At 51.5% G+C, this 18,006-nt stretch overlaps 1 protein-coding gene across 1 annotated transcript; it reads left to right on the forward strand.

Annotated features, from left to right (window-relative positions):
• Positions 1-367: 367 nt before the first annotated feature.
• On the forward strand, positions 368-3,432 carry HOXD3 (homeobox D3). The gene is made up of 2 exons (XM_040972105.1): positions 368-911; positions 2,678-3,432. Exons 1-2 carry the CDS (start codon positions 368-370, stop codon positions 3,430-3,432), a joined length of 1,299 nt encoding a protein of 432 aa, XP_040828039.1.
• The last annotated feature ends 14,574 nt before the right edge of the window (positions 3,433-18,006 follow it).

The following is an 18,006-nucleotide window of genomic DNA, read 5'->3' on the forward strand; positions in this document are numbered from 1 at the left end:
AGCCTGTACAATGCTTGAAGCCTTAAGTGCTTGCATGTGAAGATTCAAAGGAAAAATTGATGGTTTTGGAGAAATAAAATGGTTTCTGGGGTGGAGTGGAAGCCCCCCTCCAGGTTAAGTTAAACATTTAGGAGACAGTCCTTGCAACTTTCCAAGGGTTCAGATCCAATAGTGTTCCTATCCCTCCAATGCAAGGTGGGTGGGAAGCAGGGAGCATGGGTGAGTTAGTCCTTATATAGTGACTGATCTTGCTGGGACTTCCCACTTTTCTTTTCAGCAGGTCACCTGGAGGCAGGAGGATACACCAGATCTCTGGGGATTCAGCAGACCTTAGAGGTGGTGTGAAGGATACCCACTGTGGTGGTCAATGCTATTTGAGCAGGGTCAGCAGGCCCTGGAGCTTCCGGAGTGCACGATGCAGAAGGCTGCTTACTATGAAAACCCAGGACTGTTCGGAGGCTATGGCTATGGCAAAGCCAATGACACTTATGGCTACAGCACCCCACATCAGCCCTATCCTCCCCCTGCTGCTGCCAATTCTCTGGATACGGATTATCCAGGTTCTGCCTGCTCCCTCCAGAGCTCCACACCACTCCGAGCCCCAGCCCACAAGGGGGCTGAACTCAATGGCAGCTGCATGCGGCCTGGCACTGGCAACAGCCAGGGTGGGGGAAGTGGCAGCCAGCCTCCTGGGCTGAACTCAGAGCAGCAGCCCCCTCCACCCCCGCCTCCACCCCCAACCCTGCCTCCATCCTCACCCACCAATCCTGGAGGTGGCGTGCCTGCCAAGAAGGCCAAAGGTGGGCCCAATGCTTCCAACTCTTCAGCCACCATCAGCAAGCAAATCTTCCCCTGGATGAAGGAATCTCGACAGAACTCCAAGCAGAAGAGCAGCTGTGCCACCGGAGGAGGTAGCTGTGGAAGGGGGCTCAGCTCTGGGCCCCTGGACAAAGATCCCTGCAGACTCTAGGGAGCTCTAGTCATCCCATGACCAAAAAAGTTCAGAGCTGAGAGTGTAACCTTGGAGGCCCTATGCCTAAACTCCAACTCAGGTGGAAAGGCCCTTCCTTTCCTCAACTGTGTCCTTAACTGTCCCTTGTAGTGTCAGGGTGCCCACTTCCCTTGAAGACTGTTGATGCCATTTCTGGGCAGGTCTCCATTATTAGCAGAGAGCTCTTCGTTAGAGTGACCTAGTGTTTGTTCCCCCCGGGCTCAGCTCCTCTTGCACCCAACAGTGCTTCAAAGTTTGTAGAAAGTATAATCATTGCCACATCCAGTGTGGAGGAGGCTACACCACTTGGACCCTACTCCTTTAAATTAATAGGGATTATAGCCTAAGGAGTACTAGGTAGAGTCATGCTAAAGGTTTTAAAGCATTATTTAATCTTCCAAAGAAACCTTTGAGGTAGGTACATCACATTCCCAAATGTACAGATGAGACAACTGGTAAAGATGACCAGCAACCTGTTCAAGAGCACATAACTAAAAAGTGGCAGAATGATGCATCCATACCCAACCAGCCTGACTCCAGAACCTGTGGGATGTAATCAGGAGACCCCTGGGAGCACTCCAGCCCAATTCTCCCTACTCCAGCTAATCCATTCAGGATTACAGGAAGAGTCTTGGACTTCTCTGCTTGGGAGAGCCTAGAGTGGAGGAGGCTTTCAGAGTGTGTGGAGGAGGAAGGTGGGCATGGCCAGCAGCTCCGCTCCTTCTCTTAATGGCAATTGCTGTGTTCTTCACGCTTGCTGGCCATGTGTTCTCCAGCATGATTTCTGAATTTGCTGCTGGGTCCAGAGCAAGTCAGAGCTGGGATGTGGCCTGTTGTCTAGTCCATGGTTTACCAGATGCTCTCTGGGATTGCAGCTCCTGGAGTGGGTGTTGGTGGGGGGGAAGTGTTTGTCAGGCTGAAAGCTCCTTCTGCCCCTCCCTCTTCAGCTGCGGACTCAGGCCCTCCCTCCCAGGAGAAAGCCATTTGTCTTCGCAGTGAGGGAGTGGACAGGCAGAGGCGAGGTGACAGAAGCCAGGGCTGAGGTGGCCGCTCCCAGCACTGCAACACTCAGGACGCCTGGAGCCTGCACTCCGACACCCCCCCCCCCACGCCCCACAACTCCAGGGGAGTTATTTTTTGCTTGTTTGTTTGTTTACCATTTTTCTGCCTTGGGGTGCAGCTGGCTGGAGATGCCAAGATACTTACTGAGATTGTTTGCTCCCTAGGGTGCTCTGTCCAAGAGCCAGCCCCTAAACAAGGCTAGCTGGAGCTGCATCCGCCCACCCCTCCCCTTACAGAACAGCAGAAACCAGGAGGAGTGTTCAGAGAAGTAGGGTCTTGCTTTGAAGGAGGGAGCTAGGGAGGCCTTCCCAGCTTACCAGCCTCAGGCCAGCATCTGAGTCCTCCTGGGCCTGCAGGCAGAAAGGGAGAGGGAGGGCAGAGTGAACGGGATTCAGGAGGCAGACGGAGCTGCAGGTGCGGCTAATGGGTAGGCTTGGGCAGAGTTGGTACCCGGTGGGAACCTCACCTCTCACCTGTCCCTCATCAGTCTCAACCAGAACTGGAGGAGGAAAGGGTGGGGGGAAGAGGAAACCAAGGATGCACCCCTCTCCAGGGGGCTCCCACCTCATCTCCCTTGACTCAGCGATTCTCTCTCTCTCTGCCCCCCTTTCCCCCCCGCAGGAGAGAGTTGCGAGGACAAGAGTCCACCCGGCCCAGCGTCCAAGCGGGTGCGCACGGCATACACCAGCGCGCAGCTAGTGGAGTTGGAGAAGGAGTTCCACTTCAACCGCTACTTATGCCGGCCGCGCCGCGTGGAGATGGCCAACCTGCTGAACCTCACGGAACGCCAGATCAAGATCTGGTTCCAGAACCGGCGCATGAAGTACAAGAAGGACCAGAAGGCCAAAGGCATCCTGCACTCGCCGGCCGGCCAGTCCCCCGAACGCAGCCCGCCACTCGGCGGCGCGGCGGGCCACGTGGCCTACTCGGGCCAGCTGCCGCCGGTGCCTGGCCTGGCCTACGACGCGCCCTCGCCGCCCGCTTTCGCCAAGTCGCAGCCCAACATGTACGGCCTGGCCGCCTACACGGCGCCGCTCAGCAGCTGCCTGCCGCAGCAGAAGCGTTACGCGCCGCCCGAGTTCGAGCCCCATCCCATGGCGAGTAACGGCGGTGGCTTCGCTAGCGCCAACCTTCAGGGCAGCCCGGTGTACGTGGGCGGCAACTTTGTCGACTCCATGGCGCCGGCGTCTGGGCCCGTCTTCAACCTGGGCCATCTCTCGCATCCGTCCTCAGCCAGCGTGGACTACAGTTGCGCCGCGCAGATTCCCGGCAACCACCACCACGGACCGTGTGACCCTCATCCCACCTACACAGATCTCTCGGCCCATCACTCCTCTCAGGGACGCCTGCCCGAGGCCCCCAAACTGACACATCTGTAGCGGCCACCGCGGGCCCCAGCTCACGGCGTCTTACCTCTCTGGCTTTGGCGGCGGCCCCCGGGGGGCTGGGGCTGGGGGAGGGGAGACCCCCTACCCTCGCCATTCCCTCCCCCCACTCCTGCTCCGGCCTGGCCTGCGTTGCTGCTACCGGGGTCCCGGGCCTGCAACGGCACAGGAGCAGGCGACCGGGCCACCACCTGCCCCTCTGGGGCGCGTCCTCCTCCGGGTGGATCGCCATAAATCCGCCGCAAGGATCCTCCCCTGTAAGCCTGCCAGTGCCATAGCCTGCGGACCAAGGGACTGTAATCTGGTAATGATGTCCCGAAGGTAAGTCGGAGAGCCGGCAGCGGCGGAGCGACCCGAGTCGCGAGTGTCTGGCTTGGTTTCGGAGACCTCTAACTTATACGCTCCTTCTCGCCCCGTAAGGATTGCATCGGACTCAACAACCTGTATTTATTATTTGAAGCGAGTCCTTTCGTTTCCCACCCCTCCCGATTATTTATCCTCGTCTTCATGTATTTATGTGTATATTTGTAGATTTCTCCAGCCGAGCTTAGAAACCGCGAGCTCGCAGGCCTTGGGGTGGGGGTGGGGGGCGCTTTTCACCTCGGTAGTCCCCTCGGTCTGAACTAGTTGAGTAGTTTTGAACAGTTGTAACCGTGGCTGGTGTTTGTATTTGATGTAAAGGATTCAGACCGCAAATCGTCCTTCATGGGTAGAGTCAGGCCGCCCGGTGGCGTGGCACCACACACACGTTAGTCATTTCTCAGCGGCAAGCCCTCGCCACTCGACACAGTTTATTGATTTCAAATTGTCTGGTACCATTTGAACAAATATTTAGAATAAAAAAAAATTTCTCAGTCGGAAGTGTATCTGTGTTCATCATGCCCACTTGCCAGCAGGTCAGCAACCCTGGTGGAAGGCTTGGCAGCCGACTGACCCTTTGGAAACAGCGATTTTATTTTCTTTATTAGGAGTCTACAAATGGGTTCTGGGACTACTGGATTACATCCCAGCAGCTGAGATCAGGGCGGGCGGGGTGGGGGGTAGACCCAGAGGATGCAGACCCCAGAAATGGTTTGGGGGAAGGCTGGGGGTGATTCGGAGGAGGCCTTGCTGCTTCTCCTGCCTTTTTTTGTAGACACAATCGGCTTGTACACTGCAAGGGCCAGAGCTCACGTTTCTGCGTTTAGTAATTAAACTCAGAGAAAACCGACAATCAAAGAAAAGAAATTACAAGGGAAGTTGAAGGATGCCTAGAGCTGTGAGAGAGCTCAGGTGCAGAGGAAGGCATGTTCCTGTGGAGATGCACATCAAAGCTTTTTCTCTAGGAAATACTGATTTTTTTTTTTCCCTTGGTAGTGGTCAGAAGGTCATTTTGGAGGAAAACAAAGGTTCTCCACAATGTAAAGTAATAAAAGTTTCATTGATGGAACATAACAAGAACAAACACCTTGTTCATCTCAGCTTCTTTGTACAAAACGGGCCAATCTTATCTTCAAGGGTTTATAAATGTTTTTGTAAATATTAGCGTGGCTTTCACCGGGGGCGGACACCTTACACCCACTTCTGTGGGAGGGGGCATTTGGAAAACAACTTCAGATGGGATGCACTTCCTTTGTATTCCAGCAAAGCCTGCCCACACATCTCTATTTGGTTTGACAAATCACACAACTGCTACTACATCCCCAGTGGTGTGAGGTGAAATTCCTATTGTGTGGAAATCCTTTAACTTCTAGCCTTCTGGTGGAACAACAATCGTTTCTATCTGGATGTTTGTGTTTGGCTAAGTAACGCTGGCTCACGACAGTATATTTAATTTCCTTGTTCCTTTGTGTTCTTTCTAAAATGGCATGTTGGACTGGGGAGTGGGAGGGAATATCCTTTTGCAAAAATTACATTTCCTCCGAGCAGGTTTAAATCTATATGTTGTAGAAATGTATCCACAGAATAAATGACTTCCATGGAAGGCCTATTTTACCCACCTTCAAGGCTTAACATTGTTTTCCATGAAATTTGCACCCTTCTGTTAGACTGCTAATGGTCTCATAGGAAATTATTATTATTATTTTAACTACTAGGGAAATCCAGGAAAAGCTCGGCGTTTTGCAGCGTTTACACCCACTTTTCTAAGCCGCCTAGATATCCTCAGGCTGTTTTAACAGCCCCGTTTTCCCTCTTCCTACCATAAATAATAATACAAATACATAATGCATCACGGCTCCCAATGTTCTCCAGCGTGGGGTGACCGCAGGAGTTATCAGCTGAGTCGGCTGGGTCTGCAGAAACCCCAAGTGTCATCTGCGGCTTCGGGTTTCACGGCTTCGACAGTAAACGGTGTCCAGCCAGGCTGGCACACCCAGCTCCTGGGCAAGCGCGGGCGTGGGGGGCTCCCTCTCCAGGCGCTGCAGCACGTGCGTGTCTCCCGGACCAGGTCTGCGCCTTTCTCTCACCTCTGGGGTGCAGGGGCACCCGCTGCGAGTACTGCGGGCCGGGCGTGAGGTGGGGAACCGCGGCACCATTTAAAACTTCCTCAATTAGGAGCCGGCCGCCAGGGCCTTTGCCGTCAGGCGCGCTTCTCTGCAAGGAAGCCCCCGAGTCTCCAGGCGAGCCAAGGCCCTGTGCAGGGCCCAGTGGCCCGGTTGGTGAGCCTGTCTTTCTTTCTTTCTTTGCCAGTGCCGCGCCCCCTTGGCGCTCCGGGGCTGCGCGCCGCCGCCTCCCCTCCGCCACCGCCGGCGGGGTACACTCGGCTGGGTTCCCGCTCGGCCGGCGGGCGGGCGAGGGAAGGTCACAATAGCAGCTCTATCCGCCGACGCGCCTCGCCCGCCTCCTCCCTCCCGGTCTCGGAGCAGCAGAGAAAGGCGTGTGGGGGAGGGGAAGCCGGCCCCAGCAATGGCGGGCGCCCTGGGCCGGGGCCTCCCTTTCTCTCTGGGGGAGAACTCAGCTGCAGCCCCTGGGGGATGTTGGCGGCGAGAGGAGACACTCCCATTCCCGCCCCCACCCCCATTCCAAGCCCCTCCTGGGGGACCAGTGCTCCAGGGCTTAGGGAAGGCACACTAAAGCTTCCAGGTTGCCCGTACCCTGTTTTGAAGGTGAGAGGGTGGGATGGACGACACCTGGAGGTGGGGACGGGCTGATCCTCACTCCCTCCAGAGGACCACCTCGTTTGCCTCCACGGGAACAAATGTCCCCTCCCCGCACTCCCACAGGGCTGGCTGTCGGAGGGAGCTGGGGGTCATGGGGGGTCAAGGAGCTGGGGGTGGGAGTCTGAGGAAAGGCCCCAGCCCCTGGAGGAGATGTGGTGGTCCTTGGAGCGCCCCTGTTAGTTTTGCTAGGGAACTCTTCATGTGAATGGGGGCAGGGAAACCGCATGAGGCAACCACGAAACTGGGAGATGAAGGTGGAGGAAGCCGCAGCTTCCCTCCGAACCTAGAAAACCTCAGGGTCTAGCGGAGTGCCCCGGGCCCCGTGGAGCCGGCCGGGGGCAGAGGAAGCTGCGGAGGAAGGGCCTGGAGAGAAATCCTGGCCCCTGGTTAGGGAGGTTAAAAAACAAGGGCGATCAAGTACACATTCTGCCTTCTGGCGTTCAGACCTCAGTCGCATCCAGGGACCTGACAGAGAAAAATCTTCCTGTGACGGAATCATTAAGTTAACCATCCATTTGTACCATTTCTTTGTACAGACTTTCCAATGAGAGGAAAGAGAGTAGGGGCCTTTCCCCCCTCGGTGCAGCCCCAAGCCTAGTCCCTATCAGAGATCCATCAGCCAGATTGGTTTCGCAGGCCCAGGAGGCTGCTAACCTTGCTGAACAAGGCTTTTTGAATTTCTATCTGTAAGGGGTATTAGAAGATACTGATTACCTATGCCAGCCGCTCAGCCTCTCTCCCCTCCACCCCTTCCCCTGTCTGCCTAAGCCCACTGGTCCCAGCATGAGGGATCTCAGCCAGCAGGCTAGGAAGCCAGGCCCTCCATCTGTTGAGGGTTTTTTTCCCCCCTGAGGGAGGGTGAAGAGGATGTGTGTGGGTGTCTGTTTGAATAACAAAGAAGTCAGCCTTCCTCCCATCACGGGGTGCTCCCTAGCTTGACCTGAAGAAGTCAAACTTGTTTGTACCTTCCAGAGTCCAGAGGCAGTCCCAGGCCTGTTTTGATTCTGTCAGAGGAGTTAAGCAGCAGAGGAAACTTGTTTCAGAGAGAAGTGGTTCATCTCAGGCGCCTAGAAGTCCTCTTCCTTCTGGGAGTCCTTAGCGTAGCTTTGGTCCTTTCAGAAGCTGAAAGAGGACACCAGGAAGAACGAAAGTGTGTGAGTGGCAAGAAGAGAGGCAGAGGGTCTCCAGTTAGACCAACTTTTGGTCCCATCGTCTGAAGACACAGTCACAAAGGCTTGTCGTGGGCCAGATGAGGGGCCAGGCTCTCAGCACAGGGAGCTGGACCAGGTTATCACAGCCAAGCTTGGTCCACTTTTGAAGGCTTAGCTTTTTATATAGATCTCTCTTACCAAAGCCCTGGGTGGAGGGAGAGATACAGAGAGAGGATTGTAGAGCTGACTCCTCTGCACTTGGTGCATCCGTGGGGCTGGGTATCAGCAGAGAGGATGGATGTATATTCCTTACTGTCCCGTTGCTTGTGGTTAAGATATATTTATCTGAATGTCGAAGTGACAGAGGAAGACCTTTCATCAGCTGGTTCACTGCCCAGAAGGTCACAGTGGCCATGCCTGGATCAGGTTGAAATCAGGAGCCAGGAGCTTTTTATAGTTCACGCACATGGGTGGCAGGACTCTAGGCACTGAAGCCATCTTCTGCTGCCCTCGCAGGTGCACTAGCAAGGAGCTGGACCAGAAGAGGAGCAGGTGGAACTGGCACCTGTGCCCACATGAGATGCTGACTTTGTAGGCTGTGGCTTTACTTGCTTGGTCGGAATGCTGGTCCCTGGTCCCATGTTTTCTATTACAACTACAAATGTTCTTTGCTTTGGGGTCCAAAGTTGGGGTGTGTGTGTGCACAGGGTTGTGGTAATGTTTTATGTATCCCACCTAAAACCCATTCCTAAACACTCCCCTCAGGTTTCACATCCACCTGGACAGGTTGGAAGGCATAAAGGGAACTCAAAGACCATTTTCAGACCAACTGCAGCCTTGGGACACAGTGAACAATTGAGGTCTCCCAGGGAGGCAGCGTCCCAACTGCTGGCTGCACAGGCTTTGCAGTAGCAGAGGCTGGCACCCAGGCTTGGCCAGACAGGAGGATTACATGTGTTTTTTTGTTCTAGATCCCGAGGCAAGGTATTTTGACTAGTTCCTATGGGAGACTAATATCTGGAAAATCACTAAAGATAAATTTTGACGGGAGGAATGGCCAGAGAGGGCCTCACTGGGCCGTACCCTCCTCTGCCAGTGGCTGCAGGTGCGGAGCGGCTGAGTGAGCAAAGCCCTGGGAGGCTGGCACCAGCGTCCCCCACTTTGCCACCTCTCCAGGGGCAGCGACGACTCCAACCGGCCGCCACTGGCAGACAACACACAAAGGAAGCTCAATTCACCCTGGCTTGGGGACACTCCGGGGAGGAGGTCAGTGTGAGCTCCCCCCGCCCAGCCTGAGGACCCCCGCTCCCCGTCGGGGACAATAGCCGCCTCATGGGGCACTCTGGCGGGGCGCGCTGCACAATGGCCCGCTGGTGGCCGCGCCGCCTGTGCTGTGCACGCTTGCCTTGCTTCCTTTGCGTCAGCGGGAGCCGCCAGGCTGCGGGCGGCGCCGGCCGGGTGTTCCAGAGCCCACCGAGGACACTTGGGGAAAGCCCGACGGTGAGTTCATCACCTTGCCCGGCTGGCGGCCTGGGAAGGAGGCCGGGCTGAGCATTGCTCAGTGCGTGTCTAGGGTGGGCGGCGGGAGAGGAGAGGTGGGTCCTATTAAGAGTTCATCAATCACCCGGTGTGCACTTTCCGCTAGACAGCGGTTCCTCCTACTTCAGAGCAAGTCGGGGCCAGCTGGGATCCGACCAGAAACCACAAGTGCAGGAGACGCAGGCGCGCGGGCTGAGCGCCAACGGAGGCCCAGACCTGCCGCCCGCGCGCTGGGAGCGGTGCAGCTGGGGCAGCTCCAGGCCCGAGGGGAGGGTCGGGTCGGTGGTCACCCCCTCACACTGCCTGTCCCTGCTCTCAGGCTGCCCAAGGCGTTCAGGGACTTCTCCACAGGTCTGCACCCACACCTGCCGCTGACCGCCAGTGACCTTGGATTCCTGCCCCCCCTCCCGCCCCCCACGCTCCACTTGTCCAAGTGACACCATTCTCTCCATACGTCCTCTGCCTTGCGAATAATTCATCCCTGAAGACGGGATAAGAAAAAGACGCCGAAGACTCAAGAATTCAGACTCTTTCTGCCTGTAGAGGAGTATTTCTGTGGGAGGAGGTAGGTTAAGGATGATGTTGAATTTGGAATTAAACTTGAATGCTACTTAAGATAACACCAAAAACACGCTTAACACCACAACCATGATCTTCATCTCCATTTCACGGTGGGAGAAAGCCTCAGTAGTGTTTTTACCTCAGCTTCTTTGGGTTAATTTAGAAACCCCCATCAAGAGGGACTGAGGGGAGGGTGTGTGGGGGCTGAGCTAGTTGAGTGTGGGCTGAAGTCCTGGCTGCTTCACTTCTGATCCAGCTCCCTGCTAGCACATCCTGGCATCCTGCGAGACAGGTGTCTGGGCCCTGGCCTGAAAGACCTAGGTGGAGTTTTGAGATCTAGGCTTGGCCCAGCCCCGGCTGTTACAGGCATTGGGGAAGTGAACCAGCACATGGAAGACAGATATTTTCTCTCCAAGTACTGAACAACAACAGAAAACAAAACCAAACAAAAAAACCACATTGTTTTTATAAAAACTATGGACTGCAACATTCTGGGGGCAATCACAGCAGGGTGATGAGTGGAGCAGCCCCTTGTGCCTCCTCTGGAGTTAGGTATAGGCTACCCACTCATAAAATCCAAGTTTTGGCCTCTTCCCTTTCTCTGCTGTTCTGCAGTTAGTTAAGGTGTTGCCCCAAACCATGGGAAAATACCCCAGTAAGAAGTGTTTTCCCCACCCAGCCCCTCTGCTCTGTTCCTTTCTCCTCTCAGCTTTCTCTCTCTTTTGCATGCAAATCAATTTGCTTCGGAGAAATTTTCTCATCTTGCTTCAGGCAAAGAGAGGCTGAAGCAGGGTGCCTCACAGGGTTCCAGAAATCACCTAGTGTTGAAAGTGTTGGTCCTGCTGCTCTTCCTGGCTCAGGGTCCTGCCCTCCACATGTCCTTTTACTTCTTACTGCCCTAAACTGGGCTCTAAGATACTAAGTCAGGATTGCTTTGTGCCTTTTAATCTAGTGGAAAGGGAAATCGTGGTGACAGGGAAGCAAGGTGAGGTGGTAGAATGGAAAGTGTGCTCAAACTGTTCATGGAATAAGGAGTGGCCACTAACAGGACTGGAGTGTCTAGAAGGTATTCTCAGAGGAGGTGAGTTTGGGTTCTTTAACTCTAGGCGAGTTTCTGAGGCCAAGGAGGGAAGGACTCACCAGGCAGAGAACTGCTCATACAAAAGCAAGGAGGGAGGAAAGACAAGATCTGAGCCTGGACAAGGTGAGGATCCCTCCGCTTATATCCCTCCACTACAGAGAGAGAGGTTGTATTGAGATCCTGCAAGGGAGTCTGGATCAACTCCATAGGCAAGGGGCAGATGTAAGTTCTCTCTGTCTCTCCTTCTCTGGAGGAGAGCTGGAACAGGAAGTCAACTGCTTTGAAAACCAACTTTTGGGCCTGGTCAGTAGCCTAGAGGCTAAAGTTCTCGCTTTGCCTACGCTAAGATCCCATATGGGTGCCAGTTTCTGTCCTGGCTGCTCCAGTTCCCTTCCAGCTCCCTGCTAGTGACCTGGGAAAGCAGTAGAGGATTGCCCAAGCTTTGGGACCCTGGACCCACGTGGGAGACTCAGAAGAAGCTCCTGGCTCCTGGCCTTGGATTGGCTCAGCTCGAGCCATTGTGGCCACTTGGGGAGTGAACCAATGGTGGAAGATCTTTCTCTGTATCTCCTTCTCTCTGCAAGTTGGCCTTTCCAATAAAAATACATCAATTTGGCCCGACCCAATAGTGTAGTGGTTAAAGTCCTCGCCTTAAACGCACCAGGATCCCATATGGGCTCCAGTTCTAATCCCAGGAGGCCCACTTCCCATCCAGCTCCATGTTTGTAGCCTGGGGAAGCAGTCAAGGATGGCCCAAAATTTTGGGACCCTGCACTTGCGTGGGAGACCCGGAAGAATCTCCTGGTTCCTGGCTTCAGATTGGCTTAGCTCCAGCCGTTATGGCTGGTTGGGGAGTGAATCATCAAAGGGAAGATCTTCCTCTCTTGTTTCTCCTCCTCTCTGTATATCTGCCTTTCCAATAAAAATAAATAAAATCTTTAAAAAATAAAAATAAATAAATCTTTTTTTGAAAGAAATGAAACTAACTCTGGGATTAATTGATTCATCAGGGAAAGATATTAGAACCAAGAAGAATGGAAAAGGATGCTGCTACAGAAATCCAGCATGGAGAGCAAGTGATCTCACAAGGCTTGGTGATCAATTGGATGAGTGTATAGGAGGAGCTGCTGATATTAATTCCCCAGTTTCTATTTTGAGGCCCTCTCTGGGGAGTCAGGTCATTCACCACAGTGAGCCAGGAGGGGGAAAAGACTTTGCAGTGGAATCTATTGAGTTCAGTTTCAAGCCTACATGTATTTTTCTGCTTTGCTACTGATACATTTGTGACCCTAAGCAATGCACTTAATCTTTCTGGACTCCAGTTTCATCAGTGGAACAGTCAATAAAGGTAACTACCTGGAAGGTTTATCATTAGAAGTGGTATGTGTGTGTATGTGTGTGTGTGTGAAGGGGCAAGTCTTACACAAAGCTAAAACCTAGGGGAGACATATCTGCACCTCCATCATGCTGATCAATACTTACATGCTGGGTGGCCAGAGAGAGGTATGTCTCCAGGAAATGTGAAAAACACACCACTCTCCTGCATCCCAGATATGGAAAGCTCGTGCTTAGGAGTTCTGTGGATTGCTAAGAGCTCCTCCTTCGGCTCCCCAAGCAGGGTACTCTGCGGACTCGTGTGGAAACACGTCTAGCTCTCAGACCACTGGAGAGGAGACCCCTTACCACTGATAACCAGTTTATGTGCTTTGCTGTGTCTTTCAGAGAATTCTTGCATCTATCCATTCTCTCTCTTTTTAAAAAATTTATTTTTATTTCAAGGTCAGATTTACGGAGAGAAGGAGCGACAGAGAGATCTTTCATCTGCTGGTTTACTTCCCAGATGGTCTCAGTGACTGGAGCAGAGCTGATCCGAAGCCAGGGACGGGAGCCTCGTCTGAGTGTCCCTGAGGGTGCAGGGGCCCAAGGACTTGAGCCATCCTCCACTGCTTTCCCAGTCCATAAGCAGAGAACTAGATGGGAAGTAGAGCAGCCAGGATACAAACTGGTGCCCATCTGGGATGCTGGCGCTTGAAGGTGGAGGATTTGCCTGTTGAGCCACAGCACCAGCCCCACATCCTTTCTCTTCTGACCTTCCTTAGATCTCAGGTGAACCAGTGTTGGAAGTAGGACACTTGCCATTGGCCACTTACACAGGGAATCATTATGGGAAGCTGTTTATCTTCCCTGGCTTAGTATCATCATTTGTGAAATAGGATTATGAAAGAATTAAAGCTACTATTTGTCATATGTCAGGTACTACAATAAGAAATGTTAGGATCCCACTGACTTGGCAAGTATATGAGGAACAAAAACTCATAAACTGTTGGTGGAAATGTAAACTGATTAACTTCTAGGAGGAGTGGTTTGGCAAAATGGACTAAAATTGCTAAGTACATTTACTTTTTGACCACATAGCTTTTTTCTTTTTTTTAAAAGATTGATTCATTTACTTTAACAGTGGTGTTGCAGAAAGAGAAGAGGAAAAGAGATATCTTCGATCTTTTGGTTCACTCCCCAAATGGCTGCAATGACCGGGGTTAGGCCGGGCTGAAGCCAGGAGCTGGAAGCTTCATCCCAGTCTCCCACAAGGGTATAGGGGACCAATCATTTTTAGTTATCTTCCACTGCTTTCTCAGGTGCATTACCAGGGAGCTGAATCAGAAGTGGAGCAGCTGGGACTTGAACTGGCACCTATATAAGATGCCAGTATCATAGGCAACATCTTTACTGGTTGCAGCACTAAACCAGCCTCAGTAATCTCATTTCTAGACCATTTTCTAACAGGTAAAAGCTTGAACATGTATTTGTTATGGCAGAAGTTTGAAAACAAGCTAAACACCTATCCACGGGGACTGGTTGAATAAATTGTGATAGGTACATATGTGGCAGGATGAAGTTGTAAAGCTATTCTAGGAAGTTCTGAATGTAGTTGTTGGAATACTCTCCAAGATATAGAAGCATGGTACAAAAGAATCAGTGTAGCTGGTTTCATTTATGTACCAAGAAGACTATAGAGACAGGTACACAGATGGTCTGTGAAGGGATCTGAGACACTAGTAACATTAGTTGGCCATGTGAAGGGGAAGTAGGTTGCTGGGAACAAAGATGGCAGGAAGACTTTCACTGCAAACCCCATTTGAATCATGAACCATGTAAGTTAAGAGACAATGGGTCAATTTTTAAGAAAGATTTTTTGTATTTTTACTTGAAAGTCATATTTACAGAGAGGAGAGACAGGGAGAAAGACCTTCTATCTGCTGGTTTATTCCTCAAGTGGCCACAACGGCTAGAGCTGAGCCAATCTGAAACTAGGAGCCAGGAGTCTCCAGGTGAGGATTTATTTTCCACTGAGACATTGGGTTGGGCCCTAAAAGGACAAATTTTAACTGGTTGGCACATTTAATGGGTCTTTGCCTGTGTGTTCACACATGTGCTATTTGATATTTGCTCAATCTAGTGACAATCTGTGGCTATCTCTTGTTTTGTCCCCCAGGGTCTGATACCTATGTACAGGAAATGAAGGATCCTTTATCCAAATTTGGTGTTGGTGGTGGGGGGTTGGAGAGCCAGGTCTTCTGGGCCCTTTCTTGCAGAAGCAGATCCATCTGAGGCTCCAGAAGGCTCTAAGGTTCCAGTGGCTGCAGGGTTAGCCAACTCCTTCCCCCTCCTCCCAGCAAGAAGGTAGTAGGTAGGCCTCTTAGCCCACTGTGTGGTCCTTCAGCCCTGCAGGTGCCTTGGTAAGCACCACTCCGCCTGCTCCCCAGGGTCCACCAGCCGCAGGGCAGGTCACTGAGCTCTGCAGATTACAGGAATGCAATGTACCCTGGCGAAACTCAGACTCACTCTGACTTTTTTCTTTTATTCAGGATGGCTCTGCCTTTTAACCTCTGAGTGAAGTGATTTCATCTCTAAATTCAGGTGCTTGATATAGCTTATTTCAAAGGTGCCACCCAGCTTTCACGGGTTGGGCCAGGAAAGGTCAGTCTTTAAAAAGAAGAATCATAGTCCAGGCCAAGGGATATTTTGCCTTTTCTGGATTGCTGGGGATCAGGTGCACATTTCACACAACTAGGGAGAGGAAAGGAAAGAAGTGAGCCTGGGCTCCACAAAGCTCTCTTGTAGTCAGCAACTGTGGGAAACTCCTGCTGACTGCTTCAGAAGGGAATATTCTGGAACTCCAGCAATACTGGACTTAAGGTTGACCTTGGAAATTGACCTTTTTGTCCTGCCACCCAGCAGAATTTTGGATATTTTCTAGGTACGCTCAAACTCTAGTGGCCAAGGCCTCCCCTGATTTGTGGTTTCTCCCACAGAAACATCTCCTTTCTCCCTCCATTGCCTACCCCAACTCATACAACGAAAGATTTCAAAATCTCATAGGGAATCTTGTTTTAGCATTACCCCAGAGGCTTGTTAAAAGTCAAGATTCCTGGGTCAATCCTGTTAGATCAGAATCTTTGGGAGGGAGACAGGCATTTGGTGCAACAGTTAAAATGCCATGGGCTGGTGTGGTGGTATAACAGGCTAATCCTCTGAATGTGGCACTGCCATCCTATATGGGCACCAGTTAATGTCCCAGCTACTCCTGTTCTGATAGAGTTCCTGCTTATGGACAGGGGAAGCAGTGGAGGATAGCTCAAGTCCTTGGGCCTCTGCACCCATATGCAGGACCTGGAAAAAGCTCCTGGCTTCAGATCAGCTCAGCTCTGGCCATTGTGGTTATCTGAGGAGTGAACCAGGGGATAGAAGATCCCTCTATCTGTCTCTCCTCTCTGTAAATCTGACTTTCCAAGAAAAATAAACATGTAAAAATTTTTTAAATTTAAAAAATTTTAAATGCCACTTTTTTTTTTTTTCAAAAATGCCACTTGGGATAGCTGCGTATCACAATGCCTAGGTTAAGTTCTTATTCCTCTCCTAACTGCAGCCTTGTGTCAATGCAAGCTTTGCAAGCAATGGGAGGATGGCACAGGTGATTGGGTTCCTGCCACCCATTAGGGACACCTTGATTGATCTCAGCTTCTAATACTAACCTGGCCCAAACTCTCTCTCAAATGGATAAAATACATTAACTTTTTTTAGGCTGTGTGCAGTAGCCTAGTGGCTAAAGTCCTTGCCTTGTACGCATCAGGATCCCGTATGGGTGCTGATCCTAATCCTGGCAGCCCTGCTTCCCATCCAGCTCTCTGCTTGTGGCCTGGGAAAGCAGTAGAGGACTGCCCAAAGCCTTGGGACCCTGTACCCATGTGGGAGACCCAGAAAGAAACTCCTGGCTTTGGATAAGCTCAGCTCTGGCTGTTGTGGTCACCTGGGGAGTAAATCAGAGGACGGAAGATCTTCCTTTCTGTCTTTCCTCTCTATATATCTAACTTTCCAATAAAATAAATAAAATTTATAGGAAAAAAAATTAATCTCTGGGGATGTGCCAAGGAACCTGTGCTTTCTAAAAAAATTATTTATTGGGCCCGGCGTGATAGTGTAGCGGTTAAAGTCCTCGCCTTGAATACACTGGGATCCCATATGGGTGCCACTTCTAACCCCAGGAGGCCCTGCTTCCCATCCAACTTCCTGCCTGTGGCCCATGAAAACAGCCAAGGACAGTCCAGAGCTTTGGGACCCTGCACCAACATGAGAGACCCAGAAGAAGCTCCTGGTTCCTGGCTTTGAATTGGCTTAGCTCCAGCTGTTGCGGCCCATTGGGGAGTGAACCGTCAAAGGGAAGATCTTCCTCTCTTGTTTCTCCTCCTCTCTGTATATCTGCTTTTCCAATAAAAATAAATAAATCCTTTAAAAAAAGTATTTATTTATTTGAAAGGCTGAGCTACACAGAGACAGAGGGAGGTGAGGAAGAAAGAGAGATCTTACAAACGCCAGTGCACTCCCAGGTTGCTACAATGGCTGGAGGTCAGGTAGAAACCAGAGGCTTCCCATGAGGCTGCAGGGGCTCAAGTACTTGGATCACTTTTTGGTGCTTTCCTAAGAACATTAACAGCGAGCTGCAATATAAGTAGAGCAGCCAGGACTTGAAGATCAGTGTTGTGGATGAAGGCTTAACCAACTAGGTTATAACCTCAGCCCCAGAACCTGCACTTTCAAGCAAGTTTTGAAGGTAAATCCTACCATCTTGAAGAGATTTAGGGAGCCTGTCTCAGGGTATCCTCCGTAACCAACAGAAATTGTGGTAAACATACTGTTCTGGGGATTGCCACACTGGCTCAACTTGCTAATTCTTTAAGTGCCAGCAACCCAAATGGGCGCCGGTTCATGTCCCACCTGTTTCACTTCTGATTCAGCTCCCTGCTCAAAGCCTTGGGACCCTGTAACTGTGTGGGAGACCTGGAAGAAGCTCCTGGCACTTGGCTTCGGATCAGCTCAGCTCTGGCCGTTGTCACCATTTGGGGAGTTTGAACCAGCCGATGGATATTGTCTCTGACTCTCCTTTCTATAAGTCTGCCTTTCCAATAATAATAAATATATCTTTAAAAAATATATCATTCTACTCATGTTTTATTTTGTCTAACATTTACTGAATGTTTACCTTTTACTAAGCTCGATGCCTTTCATCCACAAAACCTGCAGAGAAAGGCACAAAATTCTCTTACTGTTCTCCCCAGAGAGGGCCATGTTGACAGTCTCCCAAAATATTTAAAATGCCTGTCTGTAGGATGCCTTGCCACTTCATACCCACCCTCAGATGACTGAAGGATACTAAGAGAATAGCATCTTTGCCTGCACTTTTTACCTAGTTTAATAGAGACTTCCTCCCACCCCCAGGGTTGACCCCAATTGGCAAGAGATTTTGCTATGCGTTGGGTTGGAAGCATCCTGAGAGAGCAGACTGCTTCTGCCTGCAGGGAAGAGGCAGCCTATGAGTGGGAGAGAAAAGGAGCCATGGAGAGCTGAGAGTGTGGTCAGTGGTCGGTGGTCCTGGCCATGGAGAAGAGGCTGGCTGAGATTTCAAAGCATTCCTACATCAAACACAGCCCGAAAAGCAGGCTCCTCTGCCGTCATCTCCCACAGAGAAGTCCAGGAGCACTGGGGCTCTGCAGGGCAAAGGACTCTTGGGAAGTCATGGCCTGAAGAAGTAATAGAATTC

Source organism: Ochotona curzoniae, unplaced genomic scaffold (genome assembly GCF_017591425.1).
Source record: "Ochotona curzoniae isolate NIBS_2020 unplaced genomic scaffold, NIBS_Ocur_1.0 contig_2210, whole genome shotgun sequence".
NCBI lineage: Eukaryota > Metazoa > Chordata > Mammalia > Lagomorpha > Ochotonidae > Ochotona > Ochotona curzoniae.

Excerpts from the sequence above, each read along its gene's own strand:
- HOXD3 (XM_040972105.1), top strand. The coding sequence starts at position 368 with ATGCTATTTGAGCAGGGTCAGCAGGCCCTGGAGCTTCCGGAGTGCACG. Across the intron at positions 912-2,677 it reads CAGCTGTGCCACCGGAGGAG|AGAGTTGCGAGGACAAGAGT; the intron begins GTAGCTGTGGAA and ends CCCCCGCAGGAG.